Source organism: Mesoplodon bidens (genome assembly GCF_964165515.1).
Source record: "Mesoplodon bidens genome assembly, chromosome: 4".
Lineage (NCBI taxonomy): Eukaryota > Metazoa > Chordata > Mammalia > Artiodactyla > Ziphiidae > Mesoplodon > Mesoplodon bidens.
Window position 1 is genome coordinate 135,881,021 of NC_138160.1, and position 22,893 is coordinate 135,903,913.

General features: G+C 40.6%; 2 protein-coding genes across 3 annotated transcripts in view; one reads left to right on the forward strand and one right to left on the reverse strand.

Moving 5' to 3' along the window:
• SOX30 (SRY-box transcription factor 30) overlaps positions 1 to 14,154 on the reverse strand; it is a 73,977-nt gene extending 59,823 nt beyond the window's left edge. Inside the window, exon 1 of the transcript XR_014015517.1 lies at positions 14,072 to 14,154. The gene's annotated coding sequence lies outside the window, so the exon portion shown is untranslated. The remainder of the gene's footprint in view (positions 1 to 14,071) is intronic.
• Positions 14,155 to 14,319: 165 nt separating this feature from the next.
• THG1L (tRNA-histidine guanylyltransferase 1 like) lies at positions 14,320 to 21,335 on the forward strand. 2 transcript variants are annotated; one of them, XM_081231878.1, is made up of 6 exons: positions 14,320 to 14,516; positions 15,341 to 15,517; positions 16,400 to 16,569; positions 17,386 to 17,474; positions 18,680 to 18,787; positions 19,865 to 21,327. In XM_081231878.1, the coding sequence occupies exons 1-6, from the start codon at positions 14,326 to 14,328 to the stop codon at positions 20,024 to 20,026; spliced, it is 897 nt and encodes a 298-aa protein (XP_081088004.1). In that variant the 5' UTR covers positions 14,320 to 14,325; the 3' UTR covers positions 20,027 to 21,327. The 2 variants fall into 2 exon arrangements, with proteins under 2 accessions (XP_081088004.1, XP_081088005.1); XM_081231879.1 differs by lacking the exon at positions 14,320 to 14,516 and adding an exon at positions 14,551 to 14,816 and having other exon boundaries at positions 19,865 to 21,335.
• Positions 21,336 to 22,893: the final 1,558 nt, after the last annotated feature.

Genomic DNA, 22,893 nt, shown 5'->3' on the forward strand with positions numbered 1-22,893 from the left:
AGGGGAAGGAGCAGTGACCTCAGGGGAGACTGAACCAGACCTACCTGCTAGTGTTGGAGGGTCTCCTGCAGAGGTGAGGGTGGCTGTTGCTCACCATGGGGACAAGGACACTGGCAGCAGAAGTTCTGGGAAATACTCCTTGGCGTGAGCCCTCCCAGAGTCTGCCATTAGCCCTACCAAAGAGCCCAGGTAGTCTCCAGTGTTGGGTTGCCTCAGGCCAAACAACCAACAGGGAGGGAACCCAGCCCCACCCATCAGCAGTCAAGAGGATTAAAGTTTTACTGAGCCCTGCCCACCAGAGCTACAGTCAGCTCTACCCACCAACAGTCCCTCCTATCAGGAAACTTGCATAAGCCTCTTAGATAGCCTCATCCACCAAAGGGCAGACAGCAGAAGCAAGAACTACAGTCCTGCAGCCTGTGGAACAAAAACCACATTCACAGAAAGACAGACAAGATGAAAAGGCAGAGGGCTATGTACCAGATGAAGGTACAAGATAAAACCCCAGAAAAACAATTAAATGAAGTGGAGATAGGCAGCCTTCCAGAAAAAGAATTCAGAATAATGATAGTGAAGATGATCCAGGACCTCGGAAAAAGAATGGAGGCAAACATCGAGAAGATGCAAGAAATGTTTCACAAAGATCTAGAAGAATTAAAGAACAAACAAACAGAGATGAACAATACAATAACTGAAAAGAAAACTACAATAGAATGAATCAATAGCAGAACAACTGAGGCAGAAGAACGGGTAAGTGACCTGGAAGACAGAATGGTGGAATTCAGTGCTGCAGAACAGAATAAAGAAAAAACAATGAAAAGAAATGAAGACAGCCTAAGAGACCTCTGGGATAACATTAAATGCAACAACATTCGCATTATAGGGGTCCCAAAAGGAGAAGAGAGAGAGAAAGGACTTGAGAAAATATTTGAAGAGATTATAGTCGAAAACTTCCCTAACATGGGAAAGGAAATAGCCACCCAAGTCCAGGAAGCGCAGAGAGTCCCATACAGGATAAACTCGAGGAGAAACACGCCGAGACACATAGTAAGCAAATTGGCAAAAGTTAAAGACAAAGAAAAATTATTGAAAGCAGCAATGGAAAAAAGACAACATACAAGGGAACTCCCATAAGGTTAACAGCTGATTTCTCAGCAGAAACTCTACAAGCCAGAAGGGAGTTGCATGCTATACTTAAAGTGATGAAAGGGAAGAACCTACAACCAAGATTACTCTACCCAGCAAGGACCTCATTCAGATTCGATGGAGAAATCAAAGGCTTTACAGACAAGCAAAAGCTAAGAGAATCCAGCACCACCAAACCAGCTCTACAACAAATGCTAAAGGAACTTCTGTAAGTGGGAAATACAAGAGAAGAAAAGGACTTACAAATACAAACCCAAAACAATTAAGAAAATGGTCATAGGAACATATATATCGATAATTACCTTAAGTGTGAATGGATTACATGCTCCAACCAAAAGACACAGGCTTGCGGAATGGATACAAAAACAAGACCCATATATATGCTGTCAACAAGAGACCTAGGGACACATACAGACTGAAAGTGAGGGGATGGAAAAAGATATTCCATGCAAATGGAAATCATAAGAAAGTTGGAGTAGCGATACTCATATTATATAAAATAGACATTAAAATAAAGAATGTTATAAGAGACAAGGAAGGACACTACATAATGATCAAGGGATCAATCCAGGAAGAAGATATAACAATTGTAAATATATATGCACCCAACTTAGGAGCACCTCAATACATAAGGCAACTGCTAACAGCTATAAAAGAGGAAATCGACAGTAGCACAATAATAGTGGGGGACTTTGACACCTCACTTGCACCAATGGACAGATCATCCAAAATGAAAATAAATAAGGAAAGAGAAGCTTTAAATGACACAACAGACCATATAGATTTAATTGATATTTTAGGACATTCCATCCAAGAACAGATTACACTTTCTTCTCAAGTGTGCACGGAACATTCTCCAGGATAGATCACATCTTGGGTCACAAATCAAGCCTTGGTAAATTTAAAAAAATTGAAATCATATCAAGCATCTTTTCTGACCACAATGCTATGAGATTAGAAATGAATTACAGGGAAAAAATCATAAAAACACAAACACATGGAGGCTAAACAATATGTTATGAAATATCCAAGAGATCACTGAAGAAATCAAAGAGGAAATCAAAAAATACCTAGAGACAAATGACAATGAAAATACGATGATCCAAAACCTATGGGATGCAGCAAACGCACTTCTAAGACGGAAGTTTATAGTTATACAACCCTACCTCAAGAAACATGAAAAATCTCAAATAAACAATCTAACCTTACACCTAAAGGAACTAGAGAAAGAAGAACAAAGAAAACCCAAAGTTAGCAGAACGAAAGAAATCATAAAGATCAGAGCAGAAATAAATGAAATAGAAACAAAGAAAACAATAGCAAAGATCAATAAAACTAAAAGCTGCTTCTTTGAGAAGATAAACAAAATTGATAAACCATTAGCCAGACTCAACAAGAAAAAGAGGGAGAGGACTCAAATCAATAATATTAGAAATGAAAAAGGACAAGTTACAACAGACACCGCAGAAATACAAAGCATCCTAAGAGACTACTACAAGCAACTGTATGCCAATAAAATGGACAACCTGGAAGAAATGGACAAATTCTTAGAAAGGTATAACCTTCCAAGACTGAACCAGGAAGAATTAGAAAATATGAACAGACCAATCACAAGTAATGAAGTTGAAACTGTGATTAAAAATCTTCCAACAAACAAAAGTCCAGGACCTGATGGCTTCACAGATGAATTCTATCAAACATTTAGAGAAGAGCTAACACTCATCCTTCTCAAACTCTTCCAAAAAATTGCAGAGGAAGGAACACTCCCAAACTCATTCTATGAGGCCACCATCACCCTGATACCAAAACCAGACAAAGATACTACAAAAAAAGAAAATCACAGACCAATATCACTGATGAATATAGATGCAAAAATCCTCAGCAAAATACAAGCAAACAGAATCCAACAACACATTAAAAAGATCATACATCGGGCTTCCCTGGTGGCGCAGTGGTTGGGAGTCTGCCTGCCGATGCAGCGGACACGAGTTCGTGCCCCGGTCCGGGAAGATCCCACATGCTGCGGAGCGGCTGGGCCCGTGAGCCATGGCTGCTGAGCCTGCGCGTCTAGAGCCTGTGCTCCGCAACGGGAGAGGCCACAACAGTGAGAGGCCCGCGTACCACCAAAAAAAAAAAAAAAAAAAAAAGATCATACATCATGATCAAGTGGGATTTATCCCAGGGATGTAAGGATTCTTCAATAACCAAATCAATCAATGTGATACACCATATTAACAAATTGAAGAATTAAAACCATATGATCATCTCAATAGATGCAGGAAAAGCTTTTGACAAAATTCAATACCCATTTATGATAAAAAAACTCTCCAGAAAGTGGGCATAGAGGGAACCTACCTCAACATAATAAAGGCCATATACAACAAACCCACAGCAAACATCATTCTCAATGGTGAAAAAGTGAAAGCATTTCCTCTAAGATCAGGAATAAGACAAGGATGTCCAGTCTCACCACTATTATTCAACATAGTTTTGGAAGTCCTAGCTATGGCAATCTGAGAAGAAAAAGAAATAAAAGGAATACAAATTGGAAAAGAAGAAGTAAAACTGTCACTGTTTGCAGATGACATGATACTATACATAGAGAATCCTAAAGATGCCACCAGAAAACTACTAGAGTTAGTCAATGAATTTGGTAAAGTTTCAGGATACACAATGCACAGAAATCTCTTGCATTCCTATACACTAATGATGAAAATCTGAAAGAGAAATTAAGGAAACACTCCCATTTACCATTGCAACAAAAAGAATAAAATACCTAGGAATAAACCTACCTAGGGAGACAAAAGACCTGTATGCAGAAAACTATAAGACACTGATGAAAGAAATTAAAGATGATACCAACAAATGGAGAGATATACAACGTTCTTGGATTGGAAGAATCAACACTGTGAAAATGACTATACTACCCAAAGCAATCTACAGATTCAATGCAATCCCTATCAAGTTATCAATGGCATTTTTTACAGAACTAGAACAAAAAATTTTTAATTTGTATGGAGACACAAAAGACCCTGAATAGCCAAAGCAGGGAAAAAAATGGAGCTGGAGGAATCAGACTCCCTGACTTCAGACTACACTATGAAGCTACAGTAATCAAGACAATATGGTACTGGCACAAAAACAGAAACATAGATCAATGGAACAAGATAGAAAGCCCAGAGATAAACCCATGCACCTATGGTCAACTAATCTATGACAAAGGAGGCAAGGATATACAATAGAGAAAAGACAGTCTCCTCAATAAGTGGTGCTGGGAAAACTGGACAGCTACATGTAAAACAATGAAATTAGAACACTCCCTAACACCATACACAAAAATAAACTCAAAATGGATTACAGACCTAAATATAAGACCAGACTCTAAAAACTCTTATAAGAAAACATAGGGAGAACACTCTTTGACATAAATCACAGCAAAATCTTTTTTGATCCACCTCCTAGAGTAATGGAAATAAAAACAAAGATAAACAAATGGGACCTAATGAAACTTAAAAGCTTTTGCATAGCAAAAGAAACCATAAACAAGACGAAAAGACAACCTTCAGAATGGGAGAAAATATTTGCCAACGAATCAACGGACAAAGGGTTAATCTCCAAAATATATAAACAGCTCATGCAGCTCAATATTAGAAAACCAAACAACCCAATCCAAAAATGAGCAGAAGACCTAAATAGACATTTCTCCAAAGAAGACATACAGGTGGCCAAGAAGCACATGAAAAGCTGCTCAACGTCACTAATTATTCAAGAAATGCAAATCAAAACTACAATGAGGTATCACCTCACACCAGTTAGAATGGGCATCATCAGAAAATCTAGAAACAATAAATGCTGGAGAGGGTGTGGAGGAAAGGGAACCCTCTTGCACTGTTGGTGGGAATGTAAATTGATACAGCCACTATGGAGAACAGTATGGAGGTTCCTTAAAAAACTAAAAATAGAATTACCATATGATCCAGCAATCCCACTACTGGGCATATACCCAGAGAAAACCATAATTCAAAAAGACACATGCACCCCAATGTTCATTGCAGCACTATTTACAATAGCCAGGTCATGGAAGCAACCTAAATGCTCATCAACAGACGAATGGATAAAGAAGATGTGGTACATATATACACTGGAATATTACTCAGCCATTAAAAGGAACAAAATTGGGCCATTTGTTGAGATGTGGATGGATCTAGAGACTCTCATACACAGTGAAGTAAGTCAGAAAGAGAAAAATATCGTATATTAACACATATATGTGGAACCTAGAAAAATGGTACAGATGAACTGGCTTGCAGGGCAGAACTTGAGACACAGATGTAGAGAACAAACGTATGAACACCAAGGGGTGTAAGCAGCGGGGGTGGTGGTGGTGGAGGTGTGATGAATTGGGCGATTGGGATTGACATGTATACACTTATGTGTATAAAATTGATGACTAATAAGAAAAAAATGCGAACCATAGGGCTTCCCTCGTGGCACAGTGGTTGAGAGGCCGCCTGCTGATGCAGGGGACGCGGGTTCGTGCCCCGGTCCGGGAAGATCCTGCATGCCGCGGAGCGGCTGGGCCCGTGAGCCATGGCCACTGAGCCTGCGCGTCCGGAGCCTGGGCTCTGCAACGGGAGAGGCCACAACAGTGAGAGGCCCGCGTACCGCAAAAAAAAAAAAAAATGCAAACCATATATGGTTTTTATACAATTTAAATAAAAACTCTTATTTGTAAAGGAAGATTATACAGCTTTTGAGGACATGGGTTGGAATACTTCTTAAATGTAATTAATGTAAAATAAGCCAGGCAGAGGAAGACAAATACTGCATCACTTATAAGAATCACTTATATGTGAAATCTTAAAAAAAAAAAAAAAGTCGAAGGCTAGAAACAGAGCAGAAAAGTGGTTGCCAGGGCAGGGTGTGGGGGAAATAAGGAGAGGTTGGTAATAGGGTACAAAGTTTCAGTTATAATATGAATAAGGTCTGAGCATCTAACAAAAAACATGGCGACTAGTGATAACACTGTATTGTATAATTGAAATTTGCTGAAAGAGTAGAACTTAAATGTTTTTACCTCCCCCCCAAAAGGGTAAATATGTGAGGTGATGGATGTGTTAATTAATGAGATGGGTGGAATCCTTTCACAATGTTCACATACATCAAATCACCACGATGTACATTTTAAACATCTTGTAATTTTATGTCAATTATACCTCAGTAAAGCTGAAATAATAGGTCTAAAAAATGCAGAGTTGTTAGAATGCATTTGAACTTAAGAGATCATTAACTTAATATAACTATATTTGATAATAATAATATATATATATAGTAGTATGATCCTCACAGTAACCAGAAACCAAAAACCTATAATAGCTACACACTCACAAAAGAAAAAGGAATCCAAACATAACACTAAAGATAGTCATCAGGGGCTTCCCAGGTGGTGCAGTGGTTAAGAGCCCACCTGCCGATGCAGGCGACATGGGTTCGTGCCCCAGTCCAGGAAGATCCCATGTGCTGCAGAGCAGCTGGGCCCGTGAGCCATGGCCGCTGGGCCTGTGCATCCGGAGCCTGTGCTTTGCAATGGGAGAGGCCACAACAGTGAGAGAGGCCCACGTACTGCAAAACAAAACAAAAAAAAGATAGTCATCAAATCACAAGGGAGGGCTTCCCTGGTGGCGCAGTGGTTGAGAGTCCGCCTGCCGATGCAGGGGACACGGGTTCGTGCCCCAGTCCGGGAGGATCCCACATGCCACGGAGCGGCTGGGCCCGTGAGCCATGGCTGCTGAGCCTGTGCATCCGGAGCCTGTGCTCCGCAACGGGAGAGGCCACAACAGTGAGAGGCCCACATACCGCAAAAAAAAAAAAAAAAAAAAAAAAAAATCACAAGGGAAGAGAGCAAAAGAAGAAAAAAGGAACAAAAAATAACTACAAAAACAACCGCAAAACAATTAACAAAATGGCAATAAGTACATACCTATCAACAATTACTGCAAATGTAAATATACTAAATGTTGCATTCAAAAATCATAGAGTGGCTGAATGGATAAAGAAAGAAAACAAACAAGACCCATCTATATGTGTCCTATAAGAGACTCACTTCAGATCTAAAGGCACACATGGACTGAAAATGAGAGGATGGAAAAAGGTATCCTGTGCAAATGGAAACAGAAAGAAAGCTGGGGTAGCAATACCTATATCAGACAAAATAGAGTTCAAAACAAAGTTTTGTGATGATATAATAATTGTAAATATATATGCATCCAACATAGAAGCACCCAAATACATAAAGCAAATATGGAAAAACATAAAGGGAGAAATTGACAGCAACATAATACCAGCAGGAGATTTTAACACCCCACTGATATCAATGGACAAATCATTCAAAGAGAAAATCAATAAGGAATCACAGACCTTAAATGATACATTAAACCAGATGGAATTAATAGATGTACATATAGATCATTCCATCAAAACCAGCAGAATACACATCTTTTCAAGTGCACATGGAACAGTCTTCGGGATAGATCACATGCTGGACCACAAAACAAGTCTCAATTAGCTTAAGACTGAAATCATACCAAGCATCTTTTCCAACCACAATATTATGAAATTAGAAATGAACTACAAGAAAAAAAAAACAAAAAGTACAAACAAACGTATGGAGTCTAAACAAAATGCTGCTAAACAACAAATTTTTCACTGTAGAAATCAAAGAGGAAATCAAGAAATACCTAAAGACAAATGAAAATGGAAAAAACGATCAAAAAATCTATGGGATGCAGCAAATGCAGTTCTAAGACGGAAGTTTATTGTGATACAAGTCTACCTCTGGGAATAAGAAAAATTACAAATAAATTAGCCTTAAATCTAAAGGACTAGAAAAAGAAGAACAAACAAAACCCGAAGTTGGTAAAGGGAGAGAAATAATAAAGAGTAGAGCAGAAATAAAGTCCAAAAAAAGAAAAAATAGAAAAGATCAATGAAACTAAGAGCTGGTTCCTTGAAAGGATAAACAAAATTGATAAACCTGTAGCCAGCTAGACTCATCAAGAAAAAAAAAAGAGCCCAAATAAATAAAATCAGAAATGAAAGAGAAATTACAACCAACACCATAGAAATAGGATCATAAGAGATTATTATAAACAATTGTATGCCAATAAAATGGGCAATCTAGAAGAATGGATAAATTCCTAGAAACACACAATCTCCCAAGACTGAATCAGGAAGAAATACAAAATATGAACACACCTATACCAGTAATGACATTGAATCAATAATTTTAAAAACTCCCAACAACAGTCCAAGATCAGATCACTTCACAAATGAATTCTATCAAACATTTAAAGAAGAGTTAACACCTATCCTTCTCAAACTATTCCAAAAAATGGAAGAAGAAATGTTTCCAAACATATCAGGGTGATGCTGGCTACAAGGCCAGCATCACCCTGATACCAAAACCAGATCTGCTATATCAACCACCTCCCCATCCTGACTTGATGGAGGAATAGGGCAGAGAGGGAGAGTTGCCTACCTTCCAGGGGAGCACTGTGCTCTTGACCAGTATTTGAATACCAACACTAATACATTTTACTAACTGGGAAGGTATGGTTTTGGACAAGATTCTTTAAGGAAATTGCTAACCAGCAACAAAGGGGAACAAGAGAAAGCAGTTATTAGGGGAAAAATGAAATTATTATTTATTTATACCCCAATGAATTGAGACATCTAAAAACCCAATTTCATAAATAAAAAAGGAACTTACTGGCTTAATCTCTCAACAAATATTTATTGATTTCTTCCGTTGTGCCAGACACTGTTCTAGGCAAGGACGATACAGCTTTGAAAAATATTAAACAAGGTCCCTGCTTTCCTGGAACTTATAAGAGTCTAGGAGTAGCACTGGCTCCAGGCATTGTGATCAGTGTCATCAGAAATTTTTTTCTCCATCTTTCAGATTTTTTCCTTTTGTGCAGGCTTAATTTGGAGCAGGGATGGGCTCTTCCTGCTTGAAGCTTTGTGGCTACCAGTGTAGCAACTCTAATAGGAAGAGAGTCTCATTTTCCTAGTCATTCTAGCACAGTGCTAGACTGTCACATTGACCTGGCTTGGGCTAGGTGCATATCTCTGAACCTAATTAGACAGATCTCAGTTATTAGTGAGGCCACCACAAGTGTTTGTGCAAGTTATTCACTGCAAAGAGAACAAGCCGGAGCTGAGGTCCAGTGCAGGGCACACCATGTTTTTGCCTCGTGCAGAACTATATCTGCTGGAGAGGGTGAATTTTTCTAATTCACACTGTGACACTACAATGGTTTTAGTCAAGTGCTCACCATGGAGCAAAGGTGGGATAGGGTTATCCCCACATAAACCAAATGGTCTGAGGGTGGGAAAAGGACAGTGGGGTGCCTTTGGCAAAAGACAGTAAAAGGGATGTTGAGTAGGCAAAAAAACAGCTATTCACTTCATTCCTTTAAAACATAGAAAGGCAAGGTCATAGAGTAGAGGAAACTTGGACTTGGCATCAGAAGGACTGGGTTCTAGTTCTGGTTGTGGAAGCCATGGGATATTGGGCATATCACTTAACCAACTCCCACAGAGTTTGTTTCCTTTCTTAAAAAATCGAATTATTTTTCTGCCTCCCCCACACACTTATCAAAAGGGAAAATGAGATAATAAATGAGAATATGGTTTGAAAATTCTAAGTTTCTTACAACTGGAAGGTATTATGATTATTTATTACATTTTCCCAGTCAGTATCTTGCCCAGTGCCCTTACACATTGAAGGTTCCCATTAGGTATTTATTAATTGGCTGATCCATGATATGGAAACTCACGTCACTCTGGGTCCTTTTCCAAAACTTTGTACAAGCAAAATGTTTTGGTGAAATATTCATTCAACATTAAAATTCAACGACTCTAGGAACATGCAGAGCAAGCTATCTTTTGACCTCATCATTCAGATCTCAATTTAAGTATTACTTCCTCAGGGGAAACTTCATGGTTCATCCCCAGTCCCCCAATCAGGGCAGGGCCTCCAACCTGTTTCACAACACTTAACACAATTCTAGTTCAATGGTTACTTGTGAAACTCTTGTTTAATGTCTGTCTCCGTCATTGGCCATGAACTCCATTGTGCAGGCACCATGGCTGTATTGTTTGCTGTTGCATCCTGTTGTGCATGGTACATAGTAGGAAATTAAGAAACATTTGTTCAATGAATGAGTAAATTCATGAGATTAAGTGGAACAAGGTCAAGTGGACTAGGAAACATACATCTAATTTCCCCTTTCTGTTCTCCTAATTTTTTAAAAAATATTTACTTATTTATTTATTTGGCTGTGTTGGATCTTAGTTGCACGTGGGCTCAGTAGTTGCAATACATGGGCTTAGTTACCCCGCCCGTGGCATGTGGGATCTTAGTTCCCTGACCAGGGATCGAACCCACGTCCCCTGCATTGGAAGGCAGATTCTTAACCACTGGACCACCAGGGAAGTCCCTCTCCTAATATTTTTTTCCAAGCCCTCCAGTGACCACGTCCTGATGACTTACGGAACTGCTGCTAAGTAGAGAAAGAATGGGTAGTTGACTAAGCATGTCCCTTTAAGGACACACAATCAATGACTATTCAGAAATAAAATCCATTCACTCTCTAATGTACAGCATTGTGACTCTAGTTAACAAGATTGTACTATATATTTGAAATTTGTTAAGAAGTTAGAACTTAAGTGGTCTCAGCAGAAAATAAAAGGTAACTATGTGAATTACAAAAAAAAAATCCATTCACTCTGACCTATGCAAGCTACGTCTCAAAAATTCAGAATAAATGTATTATGGCAATTACAAGATGTGTAATCATTAATTTACTCTAGAATAATAGTTCTAGATTTTATACCTATGTATGTCCTAGTATGTCCTAATGCTTCTCTCTGCCTCAAAACTGTGACAGAACTAGGCAGTTCGTTCCTGGAAGCATATGCATTACTCCCAGCCACAAATTTGATTACAGTGGTTCAGAGCAGGGAAGGAGACTTTAGAGACAAATTATTGCTTCTTACCCACCTCCACCCTAAATTTCATTTACATAATGCAGTTCTTAGAATAAATGAAATGAGTCAGCAATGGGGAAGACAAACTGAATCATGACTTCCATACCAAAGGCAACTTTTCTTTCTGTCAGTCTTAGTAAATGATCTTCTAAGTAATAGAATTTTTGAAAAACAGAGGTCAGCATGCAGTTAGGTCATAAATATCTATATGCAGAATATCTTTTAACTTTTAATTTTGGTAAAATACACATAACAAAAAATTTACCATTTTAACCATTTTTAAGTACAGTTCAGTGGTGTTAAGTATATTCACATGATTCTGCACCCATTCCCCAGGCCTCTTTTCATCTTACAAAATAGAAATTCTATACTCATCAACAACTCCCCTTCCCCCACTGCCCCCATCCCCTAGCAACCATCATTCTACTTTCTGTCTGTATGAATTTGACTTCTCTAAGCACCTCATCAAGTTTCCAGAATCATACAGTATTTGTCTTTTTGTGAAAAGCGTCCCCTCCCTCAAAGCCCCAGTGCAGGCCAGGCCTCTTACTTGAAAGGGCTTGGAGTGGGAGGTCCAGGGTCTGCTCTTTCACTCTGCTCCCACTCCAACAACCTGGAAGGAGGTGGGAGGCACATTCTGGTTCTGAGATTCTCTGCAACACTCCCCTCTTTTCAAGGCTTAATTCTGATTGAGGGCTGAACTAGGGTGTAGACAAGGCAGTGGCCTTCTACGTAATTGGCTGGGTGGTGGGAAGTCCTCTCTTCCTGGGTTGGCATGGTGCCTGGGGCCATGTTTTTAGCACCAGCCTGATCCTCCAAGGATCCCTGGGAGAGAAGCAGCCATAGATCCCTTTGGCCCTTCTAGCTCTGTCTCCATATCGTCTCCAGGAGGGGTGACTTTACTTGCCCAGTGGCCCCAGAGGCAACTCCCAGCTCCTGCCCCCCACCAACCTCTGAGATCCTTCTTATGGGACTGATAATGATCTTTTCTAGGCCCCAAAGGCTGAGGGGGACTGCAGTGAGGTATCCCCATCCTTTCCTCAGCTATTCCACATCACTGCTCCTTCTCATCTACTGGGCTAGGCTGCTCCAGAAACCTCCAAGTGGTTTGATATGATTTCAGATCCACTTGTTTATGACTAAAGTGAAGTTGTTTTAATCCACTTGTTTATGGCAAAGGCAAAAAAAAGTTGTTTTTAGAAATAAAGTTGTTTCGGGCTTCCCTGGTGGCGCAGTGGTTTAGAATCCGCCTGCCAGTGCAGGGGACATGGGTTTGAGCCCTGGTCCGGGAAGATCCCACATGCTGTGGAGCAGCTAAGCCTGTGGGCCACAACTACTGAGCCTACAGTCTAGAGACCATGAGCCACAACTACTGAGCCTGCGTGCCTAGAGCCTGTGCTCCACAACAAGAGAAGCCACTGCAGTGGGAAGCCTGTGCACCGCAACAAAGAGTAGCCCTGGCTCGCCGCAACTAAAGAAAGCCCACACGCAGCAACAAAGACCCAATGCAGCCATAAATAAATAAATAAATAAATTTAAGAATCTTTCTTTAAAAAAATAAAAAGTAAAGAAATAAAGTTGTTTTGCTATAAGAATGAAGTAAGTTGTGTCAGGATGTCATTATCTCATCTGTTGTCATCGATAAGCACCCAGCAGCTCAACTGCTGAGGGGCCCCACTGGGGGCTTATCAATAAAAACAGACTAAGAAGCAACTGTGGTGAGGAGTTTGTGAGGACTATCCGAGAGTTTTGACCTGGGCAAGGTGACTCTTTGCTGACCTAACAGCTCTCTGAAGACCCTTGGAGCATAAGCTTCTGCTGGTAAAAGTGACTCTTTTACCAGCACTGGGGAAAGCTGTGCAGGGACCCAGCAAAGATCATATTGCACCTCAACACCAGGCTTCATTCCCTAACAACACACTCTAGCAACAGGGGACTTTCCACTTTCGTTTAGCTGGCAGCTGGACATCAACTTGTGGTTGGCTAAGCCAAGTTTCCCGAGAACCAACCGCATAGGAAAGATACACCTCAACTGAATTTGGACCTTCTCTTATCTCCCCTTGCCTGGAACAATAGTGTAAGCAATCTATCATCTGGAGTATGTTATTTCTTTATTGGCTTATTAAGAGACATATCCAGTATGCTATTGGCTTGTGAAATTATAATTCCCACAGTGAACCTATAGTAAATAAAATATTAGCAAAGACAGTCTCAGTCTCTGAGCATAATTTGCCCCAAAACAAAACACATCTCTATCTCTATGTTCATCTCTGTCTCTATTTCTGTATCTCTCCCTGAATGGATATGCAAGAAACTGGTAACAGTGATTGCTTAAAGTAGGGAGTTAGGAGTCAGTGAGAGGTTTACTTTTCACCATATATACTTTTATATTGTTTGAATGATATTTTTTTGAGGGATATATATATGAAGGTAATGAATTCAAAAGAGCTTTATAAATCATACAGCATCGTACAAATATGAGGGTTTTACTGTTACTAGTATCTACCAGCAACAAGATCTCAAGCACTGAGTCTTTGTGAAAAAGTTGAATGACTTAATTTAGTACTGCGTATGTTAGAATGAGTCCTTTTAATTAATTTATTTGTCACTCTTTGAAATATTTAATGACGTTGGCAAATACTCGAGGTGAGTGGAAAAAATATAAAAATTGTACAGGTGTCTGATTCCAATTTTGTGTATTCCCCGTGTAAACATACATATATAAAAACAGACCGTAAGGAACCATCCACAGTGCTTTGACGGGGAGAGGGGAGACATGAAGTGTTAATTTTCTTAATTACATTTTTCGATATAGCCCACATTTTCTACAACAAATTAACAAATGATATTTGGAAAGAAAAAAATCACAAACCTTCAAACTTGGCCAGAAATGAATTTTTTTTAAATTTCGTGAGAATGATTTGTTGCAGGACGGAAGGAGACAGGCGAGCAGCCATGAGTAGTGCTAAGAGAAGCATAGAACCCCCGTTTCAGGCCCGGAAGTCCATTAAGAACTACAAGGAGAGGCGAGAGAGATGCTGGCCTCCACTACGGCTAGAGAAACCCTGAGAAGACACAGGAACTTCCGGGGCGGAGCTCTCTGCTGTTTTCATTTCCGTGGGGGAAATGTGGGCTGCTGGCGCCGGGAAAGTTCGCGGTTGCTTGGCTCCCTTTTCCGTCACTTTGAGACGGTGCTTGAAATTGGGAGCGGCAATGGCAAAGAGCAAATTCGAGTACGTGCGGGACTTCGAGGCTGACGACACATGCCTTGCCCACTGCTGGGTGGTGGTGCGGCTGGACGGCAGGAATTTCCATCGGTGAGCGAGCTGGGCTCAGGGCTCCGTGGTTCGCCAGTGCTTCCAGAGAATGAGACACATTTGTCGCAGCCCCTAGCTCATGATTACCGGGGTAACTCGGCAGCCAGTGAGCGCGCGGCACTGAGCATCACCCTGCTTGCTGGCTACAACCGGCTTGAACGCGAGCTAGGTGGGGTAAATGAGACACGGTGCTTCCCTAGTGAGGAGCTGGCTTGGGGTGTCCATTAGCAAGACTGTGGTGGAAAAAGTCACTCTCGGGCCCATTATTTCAGCTCTTCAACAAATTGACAAGCTGTTTTGGTAGGTATCTGAGGGCTGACTGTTTAGCGGCCCGTTCTGGCCTTGCTGTGGGCAACACTGTAGAGTATGTTGTTTCATTATAAGTAGCAGAACACATGGACTGGATTCAGGAGGGGAAAAAGTCAGAAAAAAAGAAAAGTGTAGCAGGAAGATGGGAATTTAAGTCTTAAAAGTGTTACTTTAGTAATGATTATTGTAGTTAACATTTATTGAGCACTTCCAAGGAGCCAGGCATAGTTATATTTATCTCCCTCTCATCTTCAGGAGAATCCTATGAAGTAACTTTATCCCCATTTCACTGAAAAGGGAATGGAGGCTTAGTATTTATGTTCCTTTTTCTCAGCTGGTTAGAGGAAGAAAAACTAGAGTTCTTAATGAAATGGATCAGATTGTGGCTACTGGGATGTTTGGACTCAGCACTATTACAGTATCTTCCTCTTTGAATAGCCTCTTTGATCTGTGGTATTAATGACAAGCTCTCTTCCACCCAGCTCTCTTTTCCCTCTTCTTTTTCCCTTATGAAGGTTTGCTGAGAAGCACAACTTTACAAAACCTAACGACAGCCGTGCTCTCCACCTAATGACTAAATGTGCCCAAACCGTAATGGAAGAACTGGAGGATATTGTGATTGCATATGGGCAGAGTGATGAGTACAGCTTTGTGTTCAAGCGGAAAAGCAATTGGTTTAAAAGAAGAGCCAGGTAATTTTGTGGCCTAGCTCCTTCAGAATATTTCCTACCGGCATTTGGCTTCTGCTTATCTTTTTTTTTTTTTTTTTTGTGGTACGCGAGCCTCTCACTGCTGTGGCCTCTCCCATTGCGGAGCACAGGCTCCGGACGCGCAGGCTCAGCGGCCATGGCTCACGGGCCCAGCCGCTCCGCGGCATGTGGGATCTTCCCGGACCAGGGCACGAACCCACGTCCCCTGCATCGGCAGGCAGACTCTCAACCACTGCACCACCAGGGAAGCCCCACTTCTGCTTATCTTAATCACAAACTTACAGTCTGTAGTATTTGCAACTGCAGAATGTATGTATATAACAGGTTAGACTGTTGTACTTCCATCTGATATCTGAGCATTCTGTATACCTCTTTAAGTTTTTCTCTGTATTCGCCATCACCTTAGCTTCTAGACTGATCTGGCATTGAACATTAAGACTAGAAACAGAAACTAAAGTCTTAGTTAAGGAGGATCTCTTAGACAAATCTGATATTTGATTTGGCAGTATATTGAAACTCTCACAGGAAACAGATCATGTAATGAATTGGGATGTTTTTAAAACAATGGTTCCCCTCCTTCCAAGACTTGAAAAAAAACCTCTTGAACCATAAATTCACGTCACATGCTATGGAAGAACATTTGGCATTAGTAAATTACTTATAGGACTAGAAGGAGAGACAGGCTGCATTTTAAATATATAACTGAAATACTAAAATAGTTTTTCTTGACCCATCACATCTTATCTCTTGGCTTGCTGGACAGTTTGTGTTATCTCTCTGTTACACCCACAGACCCTGTCATGGTGTTGAATTAATATCATGTATTTTCTCTTTTCTTGCTCCACCCACTGTGCCTTTTGCAAGTAAATTTATGACTCACGTGGTCTCGCAGTTCGCCTCCAGCTATGTGTTTTACTGGCGGGATTACTTTGAGGACCAGCCCCTTCTGTATCCCCCAGGCTTTGATGGAAGAGTCGTGGTGTATCCTAGCAACCAGACTTTAAAGGACTATCTCAGCTGGCGGCAAGCAGATTGTAAGTGAAACCAAATAAACAGATGTAGTTAAACTACTGATTCCTTATATTAGAGGTGATGATCTGATACATTTTTGGCCCATGTATTTTGTTTGGAATGCAGTATTTCAAGTTTTTAAAATTAGTTGAAAATACTTGAAAAATTGGAAGGTTTTATGTAAATACTACCTATTTCCAACTTTTTTTTTTTTTTTGGAAGAATCAGATCTGGCAACACTAGGTCTATATTCCCACTTAGTATTGGTCAGAACCTGCGTAGTGACTGCTGCCTTTATACACACACACACACACACACACACACATAAACACACACATGCACACATTCATGCACATAGCCAGTGTGCCTCAGCCTCTACCATTCCCTATTGTTTCCCTGGGAACTCTGCTTTACACACGTATGTTTGTGCTGGCTTCAGTGGGTATTCAAGTTGTGACCCTTCCTTACATGACTGTGGTGAAATGTTTGTTAGACTTTTATTCATTTGGTGTGTCTTGATTTTGCCAGGAGAACTGGAAGAGAGGTGGGAATAATATAAATCAAATAACTTGGAAAGTATTCCTTAGCTTAATGCACAACTTAACAGATTTGTGTAAAGCACAACTGAAATGACAGGATAAAACTGTTAGGAAATAAGTTTTTTCTGCTTGACCACTTCCCCCTGTGTTCCCTGTGTATGGCTTTGCGCAAGTAATTGTATGTCTCTGCAGTCTCTTTACTTTAAAGAGGAGAGAGGTGGGGTTCCAGTACTCTCTGAAGGGTGAATATTGAATAAGGATTCTATGTGCATACACAGTGCCACTATGTTTTCTTTACAGGTCACATCAATAATCTTTATAATACAGTTTTCTGGGCACTTGTACAGCAGTCTGGATTAACACCAATACAAGCCCAAGAGAGATTACAGGTATAAAGATCTTACTGCATTAATACTTAAAGCGGGGACAGTTTATGCTCTCTCATGACATTTGGCCTTCTTTTTAAGCTCTTAAATTTTTACAGTTTTGTTTTGAAAAGATATAAAGATCATACTAATAGCAGGTCTGCTGCTTGCTTGCTTTGTGACTGGATAAGTTGTTACTACTCCCTGAGCCTCAGTGTCCTCAGCTGGAAAATAGAATTAATGGCTCTACACTCCCACATGGTAGTGCTTAGCTGGAGCTGCATATAGGCTGCCCCCTATAAAGGGCACATGCTCTTCTTTTTTTGTCAGCCCCACCTGGCTGCTTCATGCCTGTCAATCCCAGCTGGGGACCTGGAGTCTCTTGGGGTTAGAACTCCTGTGTATCATTAAGAGTTTAGGCTCTGGGGGTCAAATAATTGTACTCAGAGGCTTTTGTTTAATTTTATCATCTCTGCCTTAGTTTTTAATAGGTAAAATGTAGAAAATAGTAGTTCCTACCTCATAGGTTTCTGGTGAGAATTAAATGGCATGATGCATATAAAACACATAAAGGCTAGTACAGGGCACACTGTAAGTACTTAATAAATACTGGCTTGTATTATTAGATGACCATGCTACTTGTAGGAAAACTAACCGTGAAATGAGATGATGTGTTGTATTAGCTCCTAATACAATGCCTGGGACGTTATAATGACGCAGTAAATGGTTGTCATTATTAACAATAATGATAAAGTTGCATATGTAGCAATAATAGGAAGACTGGTAGATCTAGCCAGAGTTTGGAAGTGCTGAGATCAGATTTTGATTCTTATACGAATAAGAGCACTTTAGGCCTCAGAAAATTTATATAATCTTTCTAAGCTTCAGAGCTCTCATCTCTAAAATGGAGATGGTTATGAGGGTCAAATAATACAAAAGCTACCTAGTACAGAGTCGGTACGCTTACTATTAGTTCCTCTCACCCCATCACAGTAGTGACTTGTAAATCCAGTTATTTGCTACAAAAGAGAATTTTATGAATTTTGATATTTCAATAAGATTTGAACTGCTTTTAAAATGAAAATTCATTAACACCTATATGATGTTTGATGAAATGCTTCCACTTCTTGATTTGTTGTGGAAGTTTAGATAGAGAGTGGAATGGATAGGTGGGGTTAGGGGAGAGAAAAGACCTACAAAGCTTTTTATATGTGTTTTTATTTCTTCAGGGAACTCTTACAGCAGACAAGAATGAGATTTTATTTTCCGAATTCAACATCAACTACAATAATGAGCCACTGATGTATAGGAAGGGAACTGTGTTGATATGGCAGAAGGTAATGCTGTTATGTCTGAGGAAAAACGGAGGTCAGAGGGAAAGCCTGTGCCCATCCCAGGCTTTGCCTTGCCTGCTGCCCGTATGCTGATGCGACTCCAGTCACTAGCACAAATTAGACGCTTTCCAAAATGAGATGCTATAGATTATTATTATGGATGCTCGTTTTGTCAGTTTGTCAGTGAACACTGTGGTCTGGACTCCCCCGTTCTGTAAGTAGAATCACAGAATTTTAGAATTATTACACTTTTCCATGTCATAAGCTCTCCCCAAATCTAATCAAACCCCTTTAAACAGGTATAGTGCAGATATGAGAATTTCTGCATTCAGAGAACATTTAAAAAAATAATTTCTCCCACACTGGATAATTCCATTAAATGGTCCATCCATCCCATGAGAAGTGTAATATGAGGAACTGATGTTACATGTGAGGGTTCTGTCCCTTGCAGAATGTTTGAGGGCTTCCCTCGACATTCATACTTAACTTAATACTCTATCCATGCATTCACCTATAGCCTTAATTCTACCAATATTTTTGCTCTGTTCCAGCTCCTGGGCATAATGAAGTCTCTAAATTTATTTCCTTCTGTCTAAAGTATTTTTTTCTGAAATGAATGCTTTCAAGTATTAAGGGGTATTAGGTATCCCACTGGCAGCTTCAGCTCTTTTATTAGTATTTTTGAAACATTCGTTTGGCACAGACTCGGATCCTTCTTAATGCAGGTGGGAGAGCAGAAGTGTCTTTAATTTTATGGTTATTGCTAACAAGGAACATAGAATCCCTTCTTTGTTCCTAAGGTCTCCTTTCAAAATATAGCAACATAACTTTTTAAAAAAGTATTTTAGTTGTAAAGAAATTCATGTATGGTGAGATATATACATAGATCTCTGATATGTATATACATATGTATATATATGTTCATATATATACATATATATATATATATATATATATATGCCTGAAAATATGTATTTGTCAGAAGTATATAAAGTAAAAAAGTAAACTTCCCCCATTCTCCCTCTTCTCTCCCAAACCCACTCTCTAGTTAATGTGTCAATATTTTAACTTTACCTATAGGTGGATGAAGTCACGATAAAAGAAGTTAGGCTGCCAGCAGAAATGGAAGGAAAAAAGATGGTGGTGACCCGGACCAGGACTAAGGCGGTGCCCTTACACTGCGATATCATTGGGGATGCTTTCTGGAAGGAACATCCAGAAATCCTAGATGAAGACAGCTGACCCTTTGCTTTTCATTACTGGTGTGCTTGACCATGCAGGGTCCCCCAAGTCTCCTGGCCTTAGGTGACCCTAGCATCTGTGCCATGCAGAACAGTGTCCTGGGAGTGACATGACTCTGGTTGGGAGGGGAACAGAGAAAGAAGGGATGGATGTGGGTGGTGTATCTGGTTCTCCTTTAAGTGGAACACCTATTTTTCAGTGTTGAAACATGGTTCCTTTGGTAGAAGTACAGTTTTTAAAAAATCGTGGTACTATTTTTATAAAGCAAGAACTATTTTATGCCTTGCAAAATGAATCATTTTTAGATTGTGGCGTAAGTCTTATAAAAACTTGTCAAGCTCTTTTCACCTATCATAGAAGATGTGCCCAAACTTTACTCTCACCCACTTGTTCTTAACCACAGAATCCAGTGACCTTGGTCCCCTTTCCCACCTATCTACTTGCGTTCATCTTTGGCAGACCTGGAGTTAATATGGGTTGATGCCTGCCTGTTGCCTCTGAATTCAGGAATTCCAGGGCAAACTCAGGGCTTTGTGCCAGTCTCCAGATTGGCAACTTGAGCTGAACAAATGAGTTGTAGTTTGGATGTCTTTGTGTAAACATTCCCTAGATTGATTTTGTGCAGTTGGCAGCCTGATCATCATGATCATCTTGCCAGGGGCAATGATTACAAGGCCACTTAACCTCTTTCTAAGAAGAAAGAGAATGACCTGTTCATGTGGGGGAAAGAAAACGCGAGAATGAAGGAACGAGGAGGAAGAAATATTTACCCTCTGTCCTCTAGACACTTCAGTTTTGAAAGTCACCTTCCTGTGGACTTCCTGAAAAAGATTCTCAGGTAGCCTCTGTATAATCAGAACAGTGACATTTGAGTTGCAGAACAGAGGGACCAACCCTCATCTTGGGGTCACAGGTAGGTGGCAGAGGAGTCCTAATAGTTCTGCCTGCCGACGGGCCAGTGGAGCTGGGTGGGGAGCAGCAGGAACTGCAAGTCGCCAGGCCGTTGGTCTCTGAAGGGGGGAGGCAGTGGGGTTAGGTGGTAGAGAACTCACATCTCTTGTCCTCATTTCATGTTTTAGAGGAAGAAGATTAATTTGGCTCTATAAAGAATTAAGAGACAGCCCACATCCCAGTGCCTGGTCATGCATTGTAGAATTTACAGCCAAGAAAAAAATATTTTTGAAAGGGCAATGGCTGGTCTCATCCCTCACCAATTGACACCCCATCTGTCAATGCCTTTTTTTCTCTTCCTATTCACTTCATGGGAATAGGAGACATGGCTCATGTTTGGTAATTGATAAAATTTCTTTGAGAGAAAAAAAATAAAGGTTTCAACTCCCTTGGCCTAAGATTTCATTTGTTTTTTTCATACAAATGCAGTATATGAGTCCAAGTTTCATGTGTGTATGTCTTTACATAAGCCAGGCTCACATCCCTTCATCACAGTGGTGGTTCACAGACTTCTGAATGCAACTAATTTACTTGAAATACTCATTTAAAATGCCAGTTCTAAGCTTTCCCCATGAAGATTTTGGGGTTCAAAGGCTTTTGGTGGATAATGGTCAATGTACCACACTTTGTGTAACAAGGCCCAAATAAGATATACCTAGGCTAGTACACTGATAGGCCAAGTAAGGCAATAAGAATGTAGCTCTTGATTGGCAAATTTAATCGTAAGTAAATTAGCATTTTATATCAAAACAAATATAAGGTATTAGTACAGATTTTCAAGACAACTACCCACGGAAGTTTTGTGTTTTCTGTGGGTGCTATGTGATACCACAAAGGCTGTCACTTGATTTTGTTATAAGACGGGGATATGCATTTGCTTGTTGAATTGCCAGCAGTTTGCGGGTTTGAGGTTTGTGTTGGGGCAGGGTTTTTTTTTTTTTTTTTTTTGCGGTACGCGGGCCTCTCACCGCTGTGGCCTCTCCCGTTGCGGAGCACAGGCTCCGGACGCGCAGGCTCAGCGGCCATGGCTCACGGGCCCAGCCGCTCCGCGGCATGTGGGATCTTCCCGAACCGGGGCACGAACCCGTGTCCCCTGCATTGGCAGGCGGACTCTCAACCACTGCGCCACCAGGGAAGCCCCGGGGCAGGGGTTTTGAGCAAAGGAATGACCCGGGTTTACCTGTTGAGTTATGTAGTGCTATCAGAAGAATTGTTGGTAGCTTTTTATGTTATCTTTTTTATTTTGCATCATGTATTCTAAAGTATACTTCACAGCTGTATATTTTCATCCTGTTCTCTAAGAGAATAGTATTCTCTCGGGCTTCCTTTCCAAGTCTTAAGGAAACTTTAAAATATACACAAAAGCAACTAGTATAGAATTAATACCAGTTGATAGCAGTTTGGGAGAGTGGTGGCAGTTAGGAAAGTGATTTGTGTGGCCTGTAGGTGACTGGAAACACCTTGGCTCTGCTGGATGAGGGGGTAATATTTGGGCCTTTGGTGTAGAGTAGACTATTATTTTAATATCAAAAAACAAAAAATGTTCCGCTGAACAGAGTCTCCAAAGTACAACCAGGTGGTTTTTTTGTGTGTGTGTGTGGTACGCGGGCCTACTCACTGTTGTGCCCTCTCCCGTTGCGGAGCACAGGCTCCGGATGCGCAGGCTCAGCGGTCATGGCGCACGGGCCCAGCCGCTCCACGGCATATGGAATCTTCCCGGACCGGGACACGAACCCATATCCCCTGCATCGTCAGGTGGACTCTCAACCACTGCACCACCAGAGAAGTCCTACAACCAGGTTTTGAAAATCTTCCATTATCTTGTCCCCCAATTGCGGCATCCTCATTTCCTCCAGGTGCTTAGCAATGCTTACAAGATCAGTGATAGTGAATTTGCCTTAATACTAGCGTCTTTC

What these genes read in the sequence shown, in the direction of transcription:
- THG1L (XM_081231878.1), top strand. Translation starts at nt 14,326, where the DNA reads ATGTGGGCTGCTGGCGCCGGGAAAGTTCGCGGTTGCTTGGCTCCCTTT. An exon ending in TGGTTTAAAAGAAGAGCCAG is followed by an intron (nt 15,518 to 16,399) that starts GTAATTTTGTGG and finishes GCCTTTTGCAAG; the next exon opens with TAAATTTATGACTCACGTGG. An exon ending in AAGCCCAAGAGAGATTACAG is followed by an intron (nt 17,475 to 18,679) that starts GTATAAAGATCT and finishes TTATTTCTTCAG; the next exon opens with GGAACTCTTACAGCAGACAA.